The sequence below is a fragment of the Neomonachus schauinslandi genome, chromosome 9 (assembly GCF_002201575.2).
Source record: "Neomonachus schauinslandi chromosome 9, ASM220157v2, whole genome shotgun sequence".
In the NCBI taxonomy this organism is placed as follows: Eukaryota; Metazoa; Chordata; class Mammalia; order Carnivora; family Phocidae; genus Neomonachus; species Neomonachus schauinslandi.
The window spans coordinates 71262701-71284940 of record NC_058411.1 but is presented as its reverse complement, the minus strand read 5'-3'; the positions used below and the strand labels follow the sequence as shown (position 1 = coordinate 71284940).

General features: G+C 50.4%; 3 protein-coding genes across 5 annotated transcripts in view; 1 reads left to right on the top strand and 2 right to left on the bottom strand.

Moving 5' to 3' along the window:
- Positions 1-5180, bottom strand: part of ACIN1 (apoptotic chromatin condensation inducer 1) — a 33873-nt gene extending 28693 nt beyond the window's left edge. For both annotated transcript variants that reach the window (XM_021695672.2, XM_021695673.2), the window contains exons 1-4: positions 4959-5180; positions 3497-3562; positions 1183-1294; positions 658-777 (exon numbers count right to left, since the gene is read on the bottom strand). In XM_021695672.2, coding sequence (XP_021551347.1) covers positions 658-777; positions 1183-1294; positions 3497-3562; positions 4959-5138 — 478 coding nt within the window. In that variant the 5' untranslated portion in view covers positions 5139-5180. The remainder of the gene's footprint in view (positions 1-657; positions 778-1182; positions 1295-3496; positions 3563-4958) is intronic.
- A 319-nt stretch (positions 5181-5499) lies between these two features.
- Positions 5500-7790, top strand: C9H14orf119 (chromosome 9 C14orf119 homolog). Of its 2 annotated transcripts, none has more exons than XM_021695565.1 (2): positions 5500-5607; positions 7173-7790. In XM_021695565.1, the coding sequence occupies exon 2, from the start codon at positions 7174-7176 to the stop codon at positions 7600-7602; it is 429 nt and encodes a 142-aa protein (XP_021551240.1). In that variant the 5' UTR covers positions 5500-5607; position 7173; the 3' UTR covers positions 7603-7790. The 2 variants fall into 2 exon arrangements, with proteins under 2 accessions (XP_021551240.1, XP_044774121.1); XM_044918186.1 differs by having other exon boundaries at positions 5507-5607; positions 7157-7790.
- Positions 7791-8662: 872 nt separating this feature from the next.
- Positions 8663-13307, bottom strand: LMLN2 (leishmanolysin like peptidase 2). Its single transcript, XM_044918278.1, has 14 exons — positions 13001-13307; positions 12788-12872; positions 12645-12696; positions 12226-12369; positions 11834-11959; positions 11539-11623; positions 11243-11388; positions 10996-11167; positions 10740-10809; positions 10567-10663; positions 10190-10462; positions 9739-9968; positions 9384-9563; positions 8663-8870 (listed from the first exon to the last, which is right to left on the bottom strand). Exons 1-14 carry the CDS (start codon positions 13305-13307, stop codon positions 8663-8665), a joined length of 2175 nt encoding a protein of 724 aa, XP_044774213.1.
- Between the last annotated feature and the right edge of the window lie 8933 nt (positions 13308-22240).

The following is a 22240-nucleotide window of genomic DNA, read 5'->3' as shown; positions in this document are numbered from 1 at the left end:
AGTGGGTGCTTAATTTTTATGTGAAAAAACCAATCTTGCCTGAACCAGCTCCACACAGGGAGTTAGAGCTCCTTGTAATATGCTCACATGATGTTCTGCACTGCCTCTCAGAGCACACACCACAATGGTAGCTAATTATATAATAATTTAATTAATGTCCATCTCCTCACTAGGTTATACATTTCACTAAAGGAGAGACTTGTCTTTTTTCTACTATATTCCTGGTGCCTAGCATGTGCCTGGCATACAGCAGGCACTTAACAAAAATTTGTTGAATGAATTAATAAACTACAGCAGACACCCATTTGGGGGCGGGGAATGACTGGATGTGCAATAGATAATCTATACAACTGGTGAAGGAATGACAAAGAGTTGTGACTACTGCTCAATCCAGAGATAGAGGAGGTTAAAGAGATACAGAAGAGAAGAAACATCATACTGCCTTAGAAAAACACTCTGAGGAGTTAACACGACATAGAGGGGAAAGCAGACTTCCAAAAGGACATAATTCCCATGATAAACAGATGTGAAGTATCAATGTCACAGAATTTCCCTGGGACTCTAATGGAGGCTTAGCATGAAAGGAGGCCTAACTACCTCCCCCCCACCAACTACGCAGGATTGACAAAACAGCGCAGTGGGGAGGGAGATACGTACTGGGCGAATGTCTGCTGAGCTCCAGCTCTGGTCTCTCCAGGCTGCTCTGAAAGTCAGGAGGCAGCAGGGAAGCCACTCCCTCAGGATGGATCATCTCGTCCTCCGACTCAGCTGAAGCTTCTGCAAAGTACAGATTGGGTCGGGGCAGGGAGGGAGTGAAGGGCTAAGCATGTGGGAATATGTAGAGGAGTGAGGGAGATCAGGCAAAGTCACGGGACACAGAGTATATACTAAAAAGAGCACAGTACATAGAGAAAAACTCCCTGGGATTAAGATCTACCCCATTTAAAAGGTAGCTTAATTTACTTATAATTCTTCCTGTTGGCAGGAATCTTCTTCTAACAGATAGTTAAATTACCTGTTTTCTTCCCTGACGAAAGGTAAACAAACAACTCACTTGGCTTAACTACCAAAGCAAGTAAGTAGCAGTTTCAGCCTTATTCCTGAAATTGCCTAGTTAAACAGGCCTATCTACTCAGTGACAGGAGTAAGAATGAAAAACTCCTTGTGACAGTGTGGGCTTACCTTCAAGTTCTGCAGCTTCTCGGGCTTCACGTTCCAGACGCTGCCTAAGTAGCTCCTGCTGCTTTTCCAGATACTGCTTTATGAAACTGTTCTGGCTCATTTCCTCGCCAATCTGTGTAGAAGACATGGAAAAAAGAAAAGTCAAGGAAAGCAAACCAGGAAAACACAGAGAAGAAAATTCGATGGAGCAAAGTTCTACTCCTTATTGAGCCAAGAACGATAATCAAAATGTTGGAAGGCCCGGGCGCCTGGGTGGCTCAGTAGTTAAGCATCTGCCTTCGGCTCAGGTCATGATCCCAGGGTCCTGGGATTGAGTCCCACATCGAGCTCCCTGTTCGGCGGGAAGCCTGCTTCTCCCTCTCCCACTCCCCCTGCTTGTGTTCCTGCTCTCGCTATCTCTCGCTCTGTCAAATAAATAAATAAAATCTTTAAAAAAAAAAAAAATGTTGGAAGGCCCTCTTCTAAGCTACTCTTGTTGAGGACCAAAATAAAGAACCCTATGATTCATAAAAGATGGCAAAAAGAACTGCACATAATTTCTTAAATTTTAATTCAGTTCCCAACCAGCAATGCCCAAATAGCTTAAAATCAAAATTCCTGTAAAATTATGCCTTTTAATCTAAAATTCTAATCTAAAATATTATCTAAATATAATCTAAATTTCATTTTTCATAATAATAAGAACTGAAAAGAAATAATACTAATTCATACTAGGTCTTTTTTTTTTTTTTTTTTAATAAAAAAGGTCAATCTCTACCTATCCAGGAATCATTTTGTCAAGCATCTCCAAAATTCAAATAACAGTACTCAGAGTATGAAAGCAAAAGATTAAGAAAAGGGATGTCTGTTCAGCATTTAGACAGAGTTTTAACTCCATTTTCTTTGGGTGGGAAGAAATCCTTGGTAACACTATTTAAAATCCAGGAGCTTAATCCCTTTTCCCATTTTTTCTTGCAACACAGACTCCCACAGCACTCTTCTGTCCTTCAGTTTTCTCTTTGCAAGTCCTTCTCCCAGAACCTTCTTGCTTAGCAAGTCCGACTAGAACTCCAAAAAAATGAAAAAAATCTGAATAAATATTGTTTATTTTTTTAGTTATCTTTCCTAAGCATGGTAAATGTTTATCTTCACCTAAAATACAGATGAGTCTCTTGGTAATCAACGGACATTGATGAAGTGTGGGTTTCATGTATTAGAGAGCATATACATTTGCTGCAAAAATCCTAGGTTAATAATAAAAGCAAAGCTTAAAAGACTAAAATGCAATGAATAAAAGGAATATAATCACAAACTGATTAACTTATGCAGTTTCTTAAGCTTATACTTAACTAAACATCTGTAAACTGTCTAGATTATGATATAGCTTAATGAAGTGGTAACCAGGGAGTAGGAAGGCTCTCTTGTTTTTCCACAGTATCTTGGGACTTCATCTAGTACCAGAGCCACACAACACTGCACTAACGAAGACCTGGATTTTTCCTTTACGTATGTAACATGCTATAATGAGGGGATTTTAAGAGCTGGAAAAAATCTTATGAGATCACAAAGTCTAAAAATCTTATTTTTTTAAACTGTGGAATGATTTCTTCTAAAGATATCTTATACTGAAACTCAATATACGAGATAAAAGTAGATCTAATTAAGAGGGGAGTGTGAACCCCTGCTCACTTGGGAAGAAGGCTGTATTTCCCAGGAAGCCCCCAAAAGCAGCTCTACAGAACCAAAGCAGAGCACTTATAAAACTATGGATATAGTACAAACTTTTCTCATATTATACATTGGAACTTAGGAATGCAGGGCCTGCAAAGGTTAAATTTCTTGCCCTAAGTAACAGAGGAATTAATGATATTTAGGAGTAAGTGCATAGTTAGCATTAACACTAGTGATGGTGGATAATTTCGACAGGATTGAATTCTTGAAAAATCTATGTCAACACAAGAGTTACTCTTGATCAGCAAGTATTTTCTTACACTGCCCTGATTGTCTACTTCATATCTACATTCAAAGACAGCAACTACTTTCCCCAAATGAATGGCAAGTAAATGACTTCATATTCTTGTACTACACTTAATCAATTGGAGCCACATCTTTTGGCACATACCATTGCAAGTATCAGAAATTAACTAATAGCTCTTCTAATTCGGTTCTTGAATTCTTTATTAAAGCTCAACTGTGCTGTTATGAGGAAATTTCCAACCCAGGGAACTTAGAAAAATACTGGTGAGGAATTAAGCATCAAGTATACATCATTATGTCCTTCCATATGTCTGTGCATTCAAAGAGCCCACCCTATCTAATGAACCTTTTTTCTTACCTGGGAATTTGGCTGGAATGCAGCATGGGGTGTTGAGTGTTTCTGTAAATTTTCTAGCATTAGAGCCTGGTACAGAGAAGGGCAAAAGTCAGAATCTAAGGGAATAAACCCCAAGCCCTCCCCAATCTCTTCACTGAATGCAATGACTAACCATACACACTTAACCTGTACTCCTTTTCCAGGGACCTAAAAGCCTTTTACTAATTCTCATTCATCTTCAGAAGACCCTTAAAAGTAGCCATGGTTACTGCTCCCCAAAATACAAATGTAAAATGCAGGCACATGGAGAAAATCATCGACGTGGCTATGTAATAAAATCAGTGACAGTGACAGAACCAGTACTACAGTCCCTATTATCTTCTGCACTTCTGACTAATGCCCCTTCTAAATCTGGCCATGCAGGTAAAATAGCTTCAAATACAGGAAACCAACATGGGGCTGCTGGTTTTGGCCTGACTGAATTACCTGGTCAGTTACCCAGGACAAGATCTACTTGAGTGAACTTGTATTGTTTCCAACAGAGTGGCACCTAGATTTATCAACTCTATAAAAATTTCAAAAAGGAGGCTATAGAGCAAAATGACCACAGACTCGAAGCTATGGATGACCCAATCCATACACAAAACCGTCAGCTTCTGTAGAGGCAACGGTCCGTCAATTTAACCCTTGAGCGAACCCAGCCCTAATCTGCACTACAGGCCTTGTATCCTAATTAACCCCAATTAAAACCAAGACATCCTCATCGTCCCTCCGTTTACACCAAATCTATACACACAAATCCACCCACCTCATGACGATCCCACCCTAAGCTACTCAAATCGATTCAAAACCCCCAACATATATCAACCTGCCCAACCTCTCTCACCAGGATTCACCAAACTCTTATCCGCCCAAATTGCTTCCGAATGCCCTATAAATTACACACCCCTCTATAACCGAGTCCCTTCAAATCAAGATTTCTCTTCATCTCACCTCCTAATCTAATCAGGTAGTCATTTTACTCTATCCCAATCCTATTCTTCCGGACACCAACACCGACACCAACCCCATTAACCCCTCCGCCCAACTATACCCCTAACTCCGACCCAGCCCAATTCGCCCGCCTCAGGCCAGCAAATGCCGGTGGTAGTAGTGGGATTTAACTCCTTCTGCAGCGCATGCGCCGAAACCACAGACACAAACAAGGAGGGGGTGGGGGAAGGAGGAAGGAGCTTAAGACACTCCGGGAGAGTAGCGCGCACCCTCCCATTTTGGGCTCGCGCCGCTGCCGTTAGGGCGGGAACCGGCGCTATCTCTATTCCAGCGCGAGCCTCAGCAACTACCGTGCGCGCGGATCCGGAGGCTCGCGCTGGCGGCCTGAGCAAGCTCGCGCGGAGCCCGGACACTGCGCCTGCGCCGCGGCAGAGACTCGTCTCTACCGGGTCCGCTCCCCTCCGACACCCCGGCAACGCCGACTTCTCACCCCTTTGAGCCGCTTGACCAGAGCACTCTTCTGCCCGCTCTTCGCTAGGCCTCGCTGCTCCAGTGCGGCCTTCAGGTCGGTCACCCGCAGCGCCTGAAGAGGCTTCCCGTCCAGAGTCACCTCCTCCAGCTCCGCCATCTTGCGTGAGGTACTCGGGTCCGTCCCGACGGCTTCGGGCATCTTCGGTAATTTCCGCCAACGCCCTTCGAACGTACCGAGCTGACCCCGCCCACTGCCATAGTCAACCCCTCGATTACCACTCAGAACTCCCCGGGTTCCTCCGGAATTGCTCGGGTATTTCCGTCTTCACATCGGCACCAATCAGTTCTTTCCCTCCTCTCAGCCACTTCCCCCTCCCTCGCTCTGCTTTCAGAGCTCGGTTATTTTCGTCTCACCGAGGCTTTGAATCGAATGTACTCGGAAGCCCTCGACTCTGGCATAACCAATATCGGAGTTACTCGGCTATCTCCGAACTTAAGGCTGAGGCGCTGAGGCGCTTGGGTGTTTGGGGCTGGTCCGGGACCGGAAGTGCGTGGGCTGACGGGCTGGTCCTGCTTAGGGTTTTCAGGAAACGTGGAAGCGGCGGCGACTGTTGGAATTTAAGCACTTTTGTGACGGTCTTCGGGTGCCCTGTGAGAGGAAAGGGGAGGTAAGCGGGGTAGAAGTCCCTCTCTGGGCCGGGTCAGACTCGGTGTTTGCGGGTTACCCTAGTAGGGCACACTTCCCGCCTTGCTACTGATACAGCTGCCGCCTCCCAATCTCTTGAATCCCCGCCACTCCCATCTAAGACTACGTTGCTCTTTGGGTCCTTGGAATGCCAGGCTCATGGCCTCCAAAGTGGGCAAGTGGCAGCACCGTGCCTTGGGGCCCAGACTGTGAACTAATTCATAATCGTTGAACTTGAGTTTGCTGTGGAGGCAAGACTCGGAGAAAGTTTTTCCTTACCCGAGTAAGAGAATAAAGTTCCTTAGGAGGAATTGCTGTGAAAAAGGCAATCTCCTTGGACTGTTTGGGTACTGAACTGATGATGCTGATTGCTTAGGGGTTCCTTTCTTTGTCACTACAAACCCAACTTGCAGGAGAAGGAACGCAAACAGTAAAATAGGTCATTGATAAGTAGTTTAAGGTTTTCATTGTTAGAAATTCAAACTGTGGAACTTGAAATCTATTCAAGTCGACTGACCTATTTGCATTACTGATGCAAATCAATGGCAGGGCATCAATAAATGTGCAAAGACATCAATTGTCATACATCTACAGCAGTGTAACACGTTATACTCCTAAGCCACCAAACCAACTAGACTTTTTTCAGTCTTTTTTTTTTTTTTTAAAGATTTTATTTATTTATTTGACAGACAGTGAGAGAGGGAACACAAGCAGGGGGGAGTGGGAGAGAGAGAGAAGCAGGCTCCCTGCCGAGCAGGGAGCCCCATACCGGGCTCGATCCCAGAGCCCTGGGATCGTGACCCCAGCCGAAGGCAGGCGCCTAACGACTGAGCCACCCGGGATCTCCGACTTTTTTCAGTCTTGAATAAACATGTGGCTTCGCCTATTTTTTCTTACTGTGTTATCTTATTTTGGGTGAGGCACCCTCACTCTGCTTTTCAATTTTTCCTGGTGCTTTACTGGAAATATAAGGAAGTAACGGATGTTACGAAGTTCTGGGCGTATTTCAGAGGCTATATGCACATTACAAAGGCGGCTCTTTCATCATATATGATTTTTAAAAATTTTTTTTATTTTCTCACTGTTGATAGCTCTGGAATGATTAGCATCTAGGCCCAGACCAGCTGCATGTACTAGATTAAAAAATATGTACCTTTTTTCATTTCGAGGAAGATGAGATGCACCAACATTAATCATTTTTTCTTTACTCACCCTGGAACATAGAAGTAGGCCACAGAGAGTGAGCAAGAAATATGTTGGTTATTTTTAGTTTTTTTATGAGAATAATGGAGAGAAGCAGTGGTTGGGGAGGGTGATGAGTTTGAAAAACAGGAACGTTGGCAAGTATGAAACGAAGTTATTCTTGAGTTACCTTCTCTAAGGTGATTGGATAATAACCTATATGAAGTACCCTGTTGTTTTCCTGTAAACTGAGTTGTTGAAAAGTAATTTTATCTGTAGATGCTGATTGTGATAAGATTCCTTGTTGGGAAGTTGTATTTTGGTTACTCTATCTAGAGAGTATATAACAGTGCTTTTATGTTTCAGGATGCCACTGGAATCATCTTCCTCTTCGATGCCACTCTCCTTCCCTTCTCCCTTACCCTCAGTACCAGACAGTATTACTAACTCTTCCCCTCCCCCAATGTCTTACATCACTTCCCAGGAGATGAAGTGTATTCTTCACTGGTTTGCCAGTTGGTCAGGTCCGCAGCGGGAACGTTTCCTACAGGACCTGGTAGCTAAGGCGGTGCCAGGAAAATTACAGCCACTGCTGGAAGGGCTGGAGCAGCTTAGTGTTTCTGGAGCACACCGACCACCTTGTATCTTTGAGTGCCAGCTACGTCTTTGGGATCAGTGGTTTCGAGGCTGGGCTGAGCAAGAGCGCAATGAATTTGTCAGGCAGCTGGAGGTCAGTGAGCCAGACTTCGTGGCAAAGTTTTACCAGGCAGTGGCTGCTACGGCTGGTAAAGACTGATGGGCATTACAAAGAAGATAATCACAGCTGATGGAGTCGCAACTTTACTGTGAGAACTTCAAATGTGTCACTTAAAGGTCTAGGGATGGTATCCTGATCAGCTGACTGAACTTGTTGACCAGTACAGGCTTGATTATTTCTTTGGGGGTGGGGAGGGGCAGAAGGAGAGGGAGAGAGAGAATCTTAAGCAGGCTCCATGCCCATCACCGAGCCCGACGCGGGGCTCGATCTCACAACCCTGATATCATGGCCTGGGCCGAAATCAAGAGTTGGATGCTTAGCCGACTGAGCCAGCCAGGCGCCCCAAGGCTTAGTTATTTCAATGTTAACAGCCTATCAACTGGATTGCTCGCATAAGTGTTTTCCATCTAAGTAAATCTAGATCAGCAGTCTGCCTCCTAGCTTGCTCCTTTCTACATGTCAGACCCTCAAGAATTCTGTGGCTTCTTTTGCACGTATAACCAGAAGGAACCTACACATTATAACTCAAGTATATTGCTGGCCCATGGGGCTATAAAGTAGAGCCTTCCTACTCCAGAAACAGGAGAGAAGGACAATAAAAGGTCATGTTTTTACAGTTTAACTGGATTCACATGGCTGGTTTCACTGCCCTTACCAGATTCTGGCATAATTATGTGACGTCCCAACTATTAGCTTTCCTAGTGATGATTTTGTAAAATTATGGAAAAATCAGGAGAAGGAGATAATTAGTTACTCCTTTCACACTGATGTTTGTTTGAATCAAAATATCAATGACTTTTCCTAAAGCATACGTGATATTCTTGGAGCAGGAATCTGGTAACAGATTCCTATTCCGTAAGTTTGCTTGTGATATGAAAACAAGTGACACTATAGGTTGAAGGGTTTATTTTTTGTATCAAAATAAAGAATGAATCTTCAGAACCATGTCTCTTGCTTTTTTTCATTACAAGGCTAGTATAGAGGTGATACCTAGAGGAAGAGGCATTCTGAGAAAAGTAGAACTGAAATGTACACTTGCCATCCAGTTGTCTTCCAAGAAATAATCTGCCCTATCTACCCTGTCATGCTGTGGGTAACATCACACCTCCCTTATTCCTCCAGGTGGGCCCCTTGTGTCTTGGAGCTCTGGTGAATGGTGAGGGGCAGATGGTGCCACCCGAAGAGTAGCTCGTTTCTGATAGGCCACGGTTCCCAGTGCACCCACCAGAATAAGCAGTGTTAGGCAGAGTCCTGTGGACAGTGCTAGATGGGTCACAAAGGGATTACGGTCCAAGGTAACCAGCAACCTAGGAACACAGAGGTAACATTTGGCTTGGTATAATGCCTAGACTTAGGAGGTGAAGGGCTTCACCTTTATCCTAATACACAGAGCTCGTGAAACCCTGCATCATCCAATCAGTAAGCTACACAGGAAATCAGAGGAATATAGAACCTGAAAGTAGGAAAAAGACCAATATCTGAGTCTCCCAGCAACTTAAATTGTTGGAAGGAGACCTAACTTGGCAGTGAAGGAAATGGTTTAGGGAAGAGTTAGACTATGGTGTTTGGGAAACTGGATATGGTGCCCCATCGGTACTTAAGGGAGGAAGAGGACTGGGATCCCTATGTCCTAGAGATGGAGAACTCCCTTATTATGGAGGGAAAGGTGTCCCGTAGTGACAGACCTGAGGTGATCACATGAGTTGTTTTCTGAAATAAATAATCCTGTCTAGGACCTACATACAAGTGAGTACTTAATGCAGTTTCAAACACCTGGACTCCAGGAATTTGAAAGAAAACCACTTGGAATATTATCTTACTTGGTGTGTCCTGTGGTAAAGCTGGCTCCTCCAAAATGTACTTCTAGGGGCTTCTTCTGGAGAGTCAGGGTCAGGGCCCTGTGCAGCGTACCAACTGAAGGCCCTTGGCAGCCAGGGGACTTGCCCATGTACACAGTGAACACCAGACTAGTGGTAGTGGAGGGGCTGTGGAAATAGCACCTATAGGGACATTTGGATCTCTTAAGGGAGGTAGAGTCCCTGGAAGAGTCTATCTCCTGAAGCAGGTACAGGCTTAGGAGTGGGACAAAGTCTTCAGAGGAGAGTTGTGAAGCAACCCACTTAAGCCGTTCCCCTGGCCCACTGGAGAAATCCTCAGCCTGAAGTGCCCCTTTACCTGCTGGGGCTGCCTCTGTTCACCAGCGCCTGGAGTACTGCTTCAGTCAGCCCGTCCAGCTCTTCCTTCCCCACCGAGTGGCCTGGGGGCCCAGCTAATTGAAAAGACAGCTGGAATGACAGGTCTTGGGGTGGAAGACTCACAGGTGGGGAAGTAACAGCATTGGTAACTTCGTTAGTTTGACACAGCCGACCCCGGGGACAGAAGAGAAGACCCGAATACCCAGGTATCTGCAAGGAAATACATAGCAGGGTATAGTTAGGACCTCATTTGCTTGCTCAAGCCCTCCTTCTAAGGAAAAAGTACAATCTAGATCGGGGTCATGGACTCAACGGGTACTTAGTGAAAAATGAATGAACATCGAAATAAGTTGGATAGTACTACTATTCCGAGGACTTTTAAACTTCCTTTTCGCCAATGCGCTATATGGCTTTTCACTTACGATACCCACCTGAATGGCCTTTCCAGGAAGGCATGGGGCCCAGGGTGACCCCTGTGCCTGCACCTTGTATGCTCCTCTCTCTGTGCATTGATGTAAGTAGCAGCGGCCGGTGAGCTCTGCTTCCTTCGGGTGTGGGATCTCAGAGGGATGCCCGGTCTTGTCCTCACGGAGCAGTTGTGAAGTGAGGTTGGCAAGGAAGCAACGACTCTGGGGATGGTAAATTTCCCCATGGGGGTTCTCTGCCCCAGGTGGGAACCCATTTTCCTTCTTCCAGCATTCGCTCTGAAAGGCGGGGCAGGAGGCAGAAAAGCGTTTGCCGAGATGCCTTAGACGTTGACTCCGCTCAGGGCCGCTCTGTTTCATTCTGTTCTCTCTAGTCGTCTCACCCCATTGGCAAAGGGCTTGTACATGCGGCAGCCTTCCAGCACGGGGTCCGAGGAACAGCTTCCCTTGTCCAGATGCAGGTAGTGACAGCCCAGTCCGCTGTGTGGGAGGGATGGCAGCTGACCACTAGGGTCCCCGATGGCCGTACAGCCCCTCAACCACGCAGCACACGTACCTGCCAGTGCAGAAGAAGTCTGAGGAGCCAGCCCCACACGTAGTCACCAGGCCAAATTCCCGGCCAGATCCTGCTGGAGAGACAGGAAGAGAAAGAGCCCTCCGAACAAACAAACGAAACGCCAAGCATCCCTCAGCGCCTGCTGTGCTCACGGCTTCGGTTCCACCTCAGCAGCAGAAAATCCCTCCCAGCCTCTCACTGCCCGCACGCTGACTCGGGTCGTGAGGGCCCCTCTGCCATCCTCCCCTGTCCTCACCCCGGCCCCACAGCAGCCCCTCCGCAGCGCTGTGATTGACTCGGTACCAGCCCGAATCTTTGAAGGCAGCAAGAGTGATGGGATCGAGCCGAGTGCGCCGGGCACCATCAAAGGTAGCAGTCATTATAGAACCCTGGAGCAGTCGGGCCTCCCAGTGCGAAGACGAAGGACCCTAGGGAAGAGGGAGCTGGTTGCCACCCGACCGCACCCCCTTCCTTCCAGCTCCGCCAGGTGCTCCCATTCCCACCTCTTCTTCCAGGGGAACACCCGGCAAAGCCCCCGGCACTCCCAAGTGTCTGGCCAGGCTGTGGCTAACAGTTGGGGTGGTGAGAAGCAGCTGTCCCCACTCATCTCGCCTTGTCACTTGTTGCCTTGTCGAACAGTCCTCTCTAGCTGAGCACGGAAGGGGAAGAAGGCAATATGAGGAAAGGAACACTTAGGAAGGGGGGGGGGAGCAGAACTGGAAGGAAGGAGTTGGTGGGGTGATGGTGATCCCCTCTTGTTGACATCGTGGGGAAGCTTGCCCTCATTCCTCCCATTTACCGCTGGGTCCTGAGGGGCAATCCCGCCACTTCTTGAAGAGCTGTCCAGAGAAACCCAGAGCATGGAGCAATTCATGGAGTGTGACCTAAGGACAAATGACTGCAGGGTGAGGGGGATGGGGGACGGAGCAGGTTGACCCGCCACTCTATAGCCCGCTCTGCCCACTCAGCTCTTCCTAGAGCTGAGGCATCTTGTCCTCCATCCTTAGTAGATTCTTCCACTTCATGGGAAGCTGAGTGACCTGCCCCCTCTCCTCAACCTGTTTGCGCCTTCCTACTCCTCATGCAGCAGTCACCGTAACGATGTCACTGTGGCTGAGGCTGGGGCTGGTGAGATGCTGGGCACAGTAGACGATGGTCCCAGCAAGGGGTCTGTCTTCCGAGTCCAGATGGCAGCAGGCAGCATAGGCCATGACAGAGGGCTGTGGATGGGCCAGGACAAGGTAGAGGTGGGAAGCAGGGAAGTGAGGGAACACAGAGGAAATCTTCCTGAAAATGGACACCCGGGGAACTCAGTACCAAGGGATGGTTTGAAAGGGCTTAGCTCCCACCCAAACTTCATCAACATGACCGAGTCACCTAGAATAAGCACAATTTAATAAAAACTGCCTTTGTGCTCCCTCCCCCTTCCCATGATATTTAAGTTTAAGAAAGGCAGACAGGGAAAGGGATTTGATTTGGGTCTCACCTCTCCGTGGCACTTGGAAGTGTGGGCCACCCACACATACAGGAGAAAATCAGTGTCTTGGACCCCGGGCCCATCTGGCTGGACCAGCTGTGGGGGACCCTGCTCTGGCCACAATGCATAACCACGGAGATGGGTGTCAGGGATCTGGCCGGGGGTGAAATGCAACATCTAGCTTAGCAGATGAAGACAGTAGGGAACTGGGTACTGGGAGTGAGGAGTGGACAGTCTTTATCAGAATAGGGACTCCTGCCACCCCTCCCCGCCCAGGTCTCTGATTTAATAAATTGCCAGGGGGAGAAGGGGCTCAGGAATCTACATTTGTTAGGAAGCACATTAAGTAATTTTGGTGCTAATGGGCTTGGAGAAGTCTAGGCAGGCTAGAGATCTTCAGATTCCCAAATCTGAGAAATTGCTCTCACCTTTGCCCCCAGGCAACTCTCTCCTTTGTACCCTGGGTTCAAGAGGCTGCATCTGCCAAGAATGGATATCTGTAGGTGAGCTGGAGACATTTCTGGGTACCTCTGAAGAGGTAGTATATACATTCTCAACGACATGAACTCACCTGTGGTAGTTTGGCGTGTCTGGGTCCCCCCAGACAGCATGGCAGTACTGTGCGGGGTCTCGACTCAAAAGCAGGGGGCCTTGAACTGGAGGGACTTAAAAAGATGAGCGGTCAATTTCACCCCAACATGTTAGAGTTCCTATTCTCTGGTTGTCTTCCTCCTTAGCCCTCTGCTCCTCAGCCCTCCCTGCCTCCTTCTGTTCCCCCACTCACCTGCGAAGATTCCCTGGAGTTGCTGAGCAGCCTGTCTGGCTGCGGCCAGGGCCAGGGCTGCAGGTCCCCCTCTCATCCCAGCTCCCTCAGGATCCCAAGCTCCATCTGATACAGGGTCTCTGATATAGCAGGTTCGGATTCGCAGGGGTTGAGGGTCACGGGAGCCAGGCAGGGTGAGGGCGGAAGAGCGGAAGTTGGGGGCAGGTTGGGAGAGATGGGGCCGGAGAAGGGTCACAGACTTCTGGGTCTCCTCATGCAGGCATCTGCTCGCGGCAGTCCCTAGCAGGAGCAGCGGTAGTAGAAACATCCTGCAAGTGTTTCTCCCTAACCTGCCCTGGGTCTTGTCTTGGGCTCCCCTCTTTCCTGCCTCACTCACTTCTGGCTTCCCTCTCTCTACTATCTCTCTCCATACCGTCTCCACCTCTCTTGCTTATTTTTCCAAGATTTGAGTGTTGTTGACTAAATCTACAGTTCCCGCCAGGAGGTTGGATGTGAACCACAAGGGCCAAAGGTGCTACTTCCTGGGGGTGCCAGAGGTGGGGAGCCATGTGTGTGTGGCATGGTGGGGGGTTGGAGGAGGCCGTGTTACTACCAAGGCCTCAACTGATCTTTCCAGAGAGGAGCCTGCCTCATTCAGGAATCTCTCCTAACCCTCTTTCATCTCTCATCCCCATTCCTCTCTTTCTGAGCAGACAACCTTGGAACCTTCCCAGAACTAAAAAATTGGTGTTAACCTAATGCTATGCGTGGGGACGCTCTATGCTTCACAGATGCCTACTTATCTCACTGGAGATGGGCAAACGAGGCTTCTGCACGTCCCTGGCCCCGCTATCAGAACTGGGCGGACTCTAACGAAACTGCAAGGCTTTCAGGCACCTCCCCCATCTGTGTAGGGCACCTAATTAGTAGGTGCTCAGCAAATACACGTTGGCTGACTGAACACCTCCTAGGACAGGCTGTCACGTTAGCTCTGTGAGGCTTCACGGAGCCACGTATGGGCATGCTGGAAGGGAAAGTCACCTCTTAAAATGGACATTAATAGAATATGTTCAAAGATGTTCTCACCCAACTCTTGGAACTCCCTGTTTTCTCCTCACGCTGTGCTTTCACATCCTGTTTCCCCTGCCTGGATACCCCTCCTTCCCTGCCTGCCTGGCCAATTCCTACCTGCCCTCTAATTATGCTGGGAAGCCTTTCTTACTTAACACCTTCTGCCCAAATTCCACACTTGCCAGAGGGGAGGGAGCCCACTTCACAGGAGGGGCCTCTCCTGCAGTCATCCCTGGCTTAGCGGCTCTCCCTTCCGGTCCTGCACTCTGTCAAGGTAAGCCTGCCTCCTGCCTGGCTTGGTAGCCACAGTGCTCGCGACAGTCCTCAGGGCCTAGTCATCAGTTTGTGGATGAAGGAACGGAACCTAACCCCATTGCTTAACTTTTGAAGAAACAGGTCAGGGGTGAAATGATGCAAAGCAACACAGCTAATTAGTTACAGACAGGTCAAGAGTTTCCAGAAGGGCTGCTGACTTCCCGGGGAGGCTGGATTTTATCCTTGGACATACCAGACTTGTGGCTGGAATGACCAGTTATAAGGGAGGCAGCCAAACGCTGGAGCCCAACCAACTCTGCCGCTTTCTACCCAGGTGACTTTGGCCCAATGCCTCTAGGTTCCCATTTGCAAAAGGGGGATGATTGTACTTCCCTGGCAAGGTTGCTTTGAGGAGAAAGCAAAGACTTTTTAAACGGCACCTGGGTGGTTCAGTCGGTTAGGTGTTAGGGTCGTGAGTTCAAGCCCCACATTGGGCTCCACGCTGGGCTTGGAGCCTACTTAAAAAAAAAAAAAAAAAAGGGCGCCTGGGTGGCTCAGTTGGTTAAGCAACTGCCTTCGGCTCAGGTCATGATCCTGGAGTCCCAGGATCGAGTCCCGCATCGGGCTCCCTGCTCAGCAGGGAGTCTGCTTCTCCCTCTGACCCTCCCCCCTCTCATGCTCTCTCTAGCTCATTCTCTCTCTCAAATAAATAAATAAAATCTTTAAAAAAAAAAAAAAGATTTATGGGGCGCCTGGGTGGCTCAGTTGTTGAGCGTCTGCCTTTGGCTCGGGTCATGGTCCCAGTGTCCTGGGATCCAGCCCCGCAAGCCCCGCATCGGGCTCCCCGCTTCTCGGGGAGCCTGCTTCTCCCTCTCCCACTCCCCCTGCTTGTGTTCCCTCTCTTGCTGTGTCTCTCTCTGTCAAATAAATACAATCTTAAAAAAAAAAAAAAGAAGATTTGTAAGGTGCTGAGAACAGTGTCTGGCTCATGGTCAATACCAAGTCACATCAGCGGTTCATACTCTACAGACACTTTCAACTCAGTGGAGAACTGCTCCGTTCTTGACATGTGTACAAATCTTTAGGGGACTCTTGTTCTTTTTCTAAGACAAACCCTTTTATCCAGGTGTCAGACGCCCTCCTTTTCCTGGCTGGGCGGAAAACCCTCCCGGTGGCGATGGGCCCAAGGGGGTCAAGGTCTGTGTGGCTCTCCTCAGGTTTCCCCGCCCCGCTGCAGTCACTCCTAATGCTTTGCAGCCCCCTCGTGGCCGCGCTGAGGAGGGTGCGCCCCAGCCAGGGCAGGGGTTCTTCCGAGCTTCACACATGCGTGCAGAACTTTGTACCTTCCAGCAGAAACAGCTCAAGAAACACCTCGTGTTTCTTCTGCTGAAATACCACTGTCCTGCTTCTGCCTGGCAAATTCTTCCTCGTCTTTCCAGAGCCAGCTGAGAGGGTCTCCGCCTGCTGAGATTTTTTTTTTCTTTACTCCCCTGGGGCAGAGGTGGTTTGCGTCGCACATTCTTTCACATCTTTCAAGTAGCGCTTACTATATTCTCCTGACATTTATTTTTGTGCTTGTTGCCCTGCTAGACTGTGGGCAGGGGCTGAATCTGATTCGCCTGTGCCTCTTTGAAGAGGTGCTAAGTAGGCACAGAGGGATAATGCAGGTGGGAAGGTGGCTGGGAGAAAAGAGAGGAGGTAAGAAGAGAGGGTGAGAATAACAGTTATCTGAGCATTCCCTTTGTGCCCAGACATCTTGTGAGCGCGTTAGAATCATGTATTCTTTTTGGCAACCTTCCAGGGTAGGATAGATTATAATTAGCCCAATTTTACAACCCAGGCACAGCAAAATTAGGCAGCGTGGGTCGGTGGTGAATGTGGGGTTTAAGCCACCATGCTATCGTGTTCTCAAGTGCACAGCGAGGCGAGTAAAAGTACAATCGATGGATCAGAGGAGCAGGATGGGAGAGGGGGGTGGGGAGAACAGGTGGAGACAGGAGGGAAGAAGGGTAGAGAGAGCATGAGGCGGGGCCAAGGGCGGGGCAGATCGCAGAGCAGAAGGTGAAGAGGACGGGAGGGGATGAGGTGAGAGCAGGGTGCAGAGGGAGGAAACGAGGGATTGGGAGGGAGGGTGCTGAGGAGGAAGGGAGGAGGTAGAGGCCAACTGGGACGAGGACAGGGTGTGGGAGAGGATGGGGATGAGCAGGGCATGTCTTGGGGGTGTCATCGTCCGTGTGGATTCTCCATCCAGCACACTGAGCCCTCAGTTCCTTCACTCGCCCATCTCGAACATTCTCCATTCCACCTCAGCAAGCCACTCCCAGGAGCCTTATCATCACCAGAAACTGCAGCACCTATGAAATAACTGAATCGAACATCACACTCTCTGATAAGATCTGCTTTCCTTACGGTTTGTTTGCTCAAGTGGGCTCACTGGAGCTCTTCTAGGGGTTCATGGAAGAACTGCTGGCCCTTCCTGTCTTTTCATCTTCCACCTGGGGTTCCAGGCTCATCACCAAATCCCTCCTTCGAAAGTGCCCCCCACTCCCCTTCACTGTCTGTCCCGTGCATCCTGCCTCCCAACGTGTGTCTTCTCTACACTGGCCCCCAGCAGCTAAGGACCACCGAGGGCAATCACCCCAGAGGACAGCCTGTGGTCACTCCATTGTCATCACTGACTTCAACGGGGCTCTCTCAAGTCCGAAATCTCAGTCCTCCTCCCTCTCGGCTCCTGGGGTCTTGCACCTTCGAGCCTGCTCCTCAGAGCCTCCTGCTCAGTCGCTGCACCTTGGTCCCTGTGAAGACGGAGTCACTGGACAGACCCGGCCTGCCACACCCTCCCTGTGCTTGTTTCTGTGCCTGCTGCTGTCCCTTCTCTCCTTAGAGGACAGGAAAAGTCCTCTTCCTCTGGGAAGTGGTTCCTCCCTCTCATGCTCTGGATTCCATCAGAGGGAGATGTGGCCTCAGCCCCTCTCTAACTTGGCCTCTCCCCCAGCCTGTCAGTGACCAGGAAGGGCCTGCCTGGGGCCTTAGCATATATTTCTCGGTCTGCTGGGAACCCCTGCTCTTTGCCAGTCTGACTCCTCACCTTTCAGATGTCTGCATGTTACTTCCTCAAAGAAGCCTTGCCTGACCTTCACCTTTAAGTCAGGTGCCCTTGTTAACGTCCGCTCCGGTCACCCTTTACTTTAGCCACATAGCACTGCCCATTTGGAATGATCAATTTATTTGTGGTATTATGTGTGTCTGTCCCCCTCATGAATCTGTGAGTCCCACGAGGGCAGGGACTGCTCTCCTCGTTTATCCTGTAGCTTCTATAACAAGCAAAGTGTCCAGCCTGGAGTAGGTGTTATGAGAATTTTTTGAGCAAATGAATACATGAATGGGCGTGGTGAGGAGACAGGACGGATGTGAGTGGGGAGGGAGGGTGGGGATGGAAGGTAGACGGTGAGGAGAGCAGATGGTCAGTGTGGGGAGAGGGTGGTAATGAGGATGGGTGCGCAGAGGTGAGGTTGGGGTGGAGGGGAAAAGCGGGAGGGGAGGACAGGTGGAGGCATCTCTGTGCTGGGCCTGAGTGAGGCTTCCAGACCCTGAGTGGCTTCCCAGGAGCTCTGTCTCTTGGCCATGCTGCTTGAGAGGTTTGGAGGCCCAGCCCGTGGGCGGGGCTAGACTTTATCTTGGGGCGCAGCCCTAACCTCAGATGGTGACAGAGCTGGAGCGAGCAGGGGTTTTGCAAACCGTCCCGATTGCAGCAGGCCCGCCGGCTCACTCTGGATGGCGGGTGGGGCCTGGGCTTATCTCCTGAGCGCAGCCCTAACCTCAGATGGTGACAAAGCGGGAGCCAGCAGGCGTTTTGCAAACCGTCCCGATTGCAGCAGGGTGGGATGGCCTGGCCAGGGGCAGCGGTGCTAGGTGTGGGGGGCAACAGAAGTTTGGGCAGTTTGGGGTCTCGCAGCGAAGTCCGGCTTGGGGGGCTTGGGGGATCCATTCTGTAGGTGGCATGCCTCTACCTACCTCAGATCTCTGTTTCTAAAACCAAAGGGGAGGCCACAGCTCTGTAGGTGGGGCTCTCCCGGTTAGGAAGCCTGCCTTTTCCCAAGTCCTAGGACCCTTCCGCTATCCCGGAAGTCAGAATTGACGGCCAGTGGCAACCATTTTCCTCTGAGAATACCCGCCACAGTCTCTAGCAGGGTAGCCTGAGGGAACTTCTCCTCTTCCACTGAAGATTTTCTGGGGCCAGGCCTGCTTATAGTTGCACTGACAGAGGCCAGCCAGGAGTCCTGTCCAAGCTGGAACATTCCCATTTGGGAGCAGCACAGGCTGAAAGGAGAGGTGTGCTTGTTGGGGGCCAGCGAGGGTGACAGGAAGTGACTGGCCTGTCAGAGAGGAGGCACCCAGGCCCTCAGCCAGCCCTGGCTATCACTGCTTCAGCATCTCCCATCCAGCCCCCTGCATCCCATAGCCCCCTCCCTGGCTGGCGCAGGGTAGGGGTGGAGGTGAAGAGGCCCCTTTCCACCCCCACAACCCCAACCGGGATCTTGCAACACTGGGATGGGGGCCCTGGGGGCCCAGGCATGTGGCAATCCGAGGGGGGTGGGGTGGGGAGGTGTGCACCGAGCAGGAGAGCGGCTTTCACAAGCAGCCACTGCAGGACTGACCTTGGCAGGCTCACCTTGGGCAGCTTCCTCTCTCTTCCCGGTATCACCAAACAGCCTTCCTTCTCCTTGGCCGCTTCCCCCAGGCCTGAGATCCTGACTTTCAGCTCAGCACTCCCATCCCGGTCCCCCGCTCAGCTCCTGAAGGAAAAGTGGGCCTGAGCCCACTGTGGAGTCTAAAGCAATGGAAATGCATGTATGTGCCGTTTGGACCTTGATTTGCTTGTTTCTTAAAGTCACCGTGTCCTGAGGACTCGCGCCTTGGGGCTCCTTCTTTCTGCCTCTTCTTTCCCTGCAGCAACTCTGCTGTGGGGGTGGGGGTGAGCAGGAGAAGGGGCTTGGGTGCTGGAAGCTTGCTCTCTTTCCCACATCAGTTTCTTAGGGACTGAGCTCTCCCGGAGAGGAAATGGAAAGTTCTTGGCAATTCCATTCTAGATAGAGGAAGACATTTTCTTGCTTATCCCTTTCTTCCTCCTTTCCATTCAGCCAGCCTCACTTGGCTTCCTTTCTTTTTCTTGATCATTGGATGTCTTAGGCCTTCCCCCCAATTTGGCACATCTGTCTCCTCCTTGAAATTTTTTAGGTTTCAACTTCAATGTCACCTCCTCAGAGAAGCCTTCCTTGACCACCCTAGCTAAAATAACCTCCCTTCCTGCTTGTTTATTTGGTTTCCCTGAATGGAGTAATTTATGAATTTACTGCAGGTGCTTTGCAGAGGCGTGAAGGAACGGGACTGAGGAAAAGCTGCAAGGAATGATGCAGGAACTGGCTAGCTAGCAGGCTCCATTACTGCTCCCAAGACCATAAGGGCGGCATTGTGTGGGAGGGGGCAGTGGAGGGTGCCCGTCCTGGACAGGAGAGAGTTGGAGGATAAGCACTGGACTTTACCCTGTGCTTGGAGCACAGTCAGATGACCAGGGGTCGAGGGGACCTAGAACGGCAAAGGGAGACACCCAGTGCACCTGTTTGTTGCCTTTTTCTTCCCATCCATTCAGCTAAGAGCTGGGTCTGTCTTGGTCACCACGGTGTTCTCGACACCTGGCAAGGGCCCGGCACGGGAAAGATGCTCAACAAATACTTGTTGAATAAGTTACTTTGGCCCACGCCAGTTGAGGTCAGCCTAAAAGCTTCATTCAGAAAGTGCCACCTCTGGCTACCTGTCACCTCCCTGGGACGTGATCTGCCAGAGATTTGGGGGCATGCTCGCCACTTGTGCTCAAGAAGGGACCAGGTGTGCTCTTTTCTCGCAGTGGGGTTGTGACTCTTCTCCAGCTCTGGTGCCAGGCCCCCGCCCCGAGCAGCCGCAGGGTGGTGGGGGGCTGGGAGAAGACCCAGTTCCGAGCGGTGGGAAAGCAGCTCGGGGTTGATGCTGAAGCAACCAAAGGTCGCATCACCCAGAACCTTGAAAATAAGTCAAGGGGCAGTGGTCTTGAGCTGAGAGGAGGAAATCCGGAGGTTGAGTCACTTACCCTGTTCTGTACAAACCCCCCTTATGCAACCCCATCCCCCTGGGCTAGGAGGGAGGTGCGGGATTCTCCCGGGCATCCACGGAGACTGGCGCCTCCCCCTTACGAACTCAGGAGGGCCCTCGGTTAAGGGAATAAACCATCTAGCAACATTCAAATCTATCTGCCTGGACCAGATCTGGGGCAGAAGGTTCCAGGGACAGGGGTCAGAGAGGGTGCCTGAGGGACACAGAGGCAAAGGCAGGAGAGGGACCAAGTTCTGGGTGAGGCAGGCATGGTGCACACGGATGCCCAAGATGTAGGAAGTCTCTGCTGCTGGGGATGTGGAAATGGGGGAAGGGTGGGAGAGAGAGAGAGGAGACTGGGAGGATCCTGTCTTCCCCCTCACAGAAAGTTATTCCTTGATATCTAACTCGGGCTTTCTCAGCAGTGGCCTACAAATCACTGGTGGTCTAGGAGAGACTCCGGTCCCCACTGCGTCTCACGTCTCTGGTTACTTACTGAATGGGACCGGCAGGCCTGCCCTACGCTGTGTGCCTCTGTGCGGAGGGTGTGAGCATGGCCTAGAGACAGGTGCAATGTGCTGACACAGCAAAGGGACGGCGAGAGCTTCAGGAGAATGTCTCTTATCCCCTCTGGCCCTCAGCCGCTTTATCTGTAAGATGTGGCTCACACTATCGCTCGTCTGAGGCCAAAGCCCACCAGACGATCTCTTGAGGTCTCCTCCAGCACCTCTTGAGATTCGTGATTTTTTTGGGAGCTATTTTTGGGTCTGCCTCTAAGCAATTGTGTGACTCTGGCTAAGCACTACCCCCCCCACCCCCGAGGCCTCAGTTTCCTCACCTGCAACGTGAGAAGTTTAGATGAGATCCTAAGGTCCTTTCAGTTCTAGCAAAATGGAATAATAATGACTATTCATCTTACCATGTGCCAGGCCATGTTTGTCTATGAACAGAACAACACCGTCAGGTGGGTCTAATGCTACCCCCATGGTGCAGACGGGGAAACTGAGGCACACAGAGAGGTAACTGGTTTGGGTCACACAGCTAGTAAAAAAACTGGAGGGAAATTCAGATGGAGGCTCTTGGGCTAGAGTTCTATGAAAGGGAAAATGATTCACCCGAGGAGTTTCACTGGCAGAGGTGGGTTGTTTTCCTCATTATCAACTTTCTCTGGTTCACACAGGTCTTGAGGCCTTTCCCGTCGGAGTCCTCCCCCAAGCACTCAGATTCTAGTGCTATGCGGAACCTGAGTCCCAGGGAGTGAGGGACAATGAGGGAGTGGGTGGGAGCCACGGGGGGATGTCAGCCTGGTGGGCTCAAGTTGTGGAGCTGGAAAGAAGGGGTCGAGTCCCGGATTCAGAGCTAGGGGACTCTGAATATGGCAGAGCCGTCTGGAAGCTGACAGGAGCTCCCAGACCTATATTTCCAGGTGCTGGGGTCAGCAGGCTTAGGCATAAGGGACTGGGTGGCACTGGGATCTCCCCACAAGCCACAGAACTCTGTTAGGGAAGTATCCAGAGGCTGCTCCCGGTCCAGTGGGGTTGCGGGGGTGGGGTGCCTTCATCATCCAGAAGGATAGAGCAGGCTGGGGTGGGGGCAGGGGGAGAGAAGAGTAGAGTGACAGACACCCAGCCTGGCGTGTGGTGTGTTGGGGGAAAGCTGTGGGCAGTGTATCTGTATTCTTGGATATTCATTTGGGCATGGAACCAAGAGGTATGCAGACCCAGCAACATGCATTCCCTGCCCTTGAAGCCCCCATGTCACACATGCAACCCCCCCCCCCCCCCCCCCCCCCCCCCCCCCCCCCCCCCC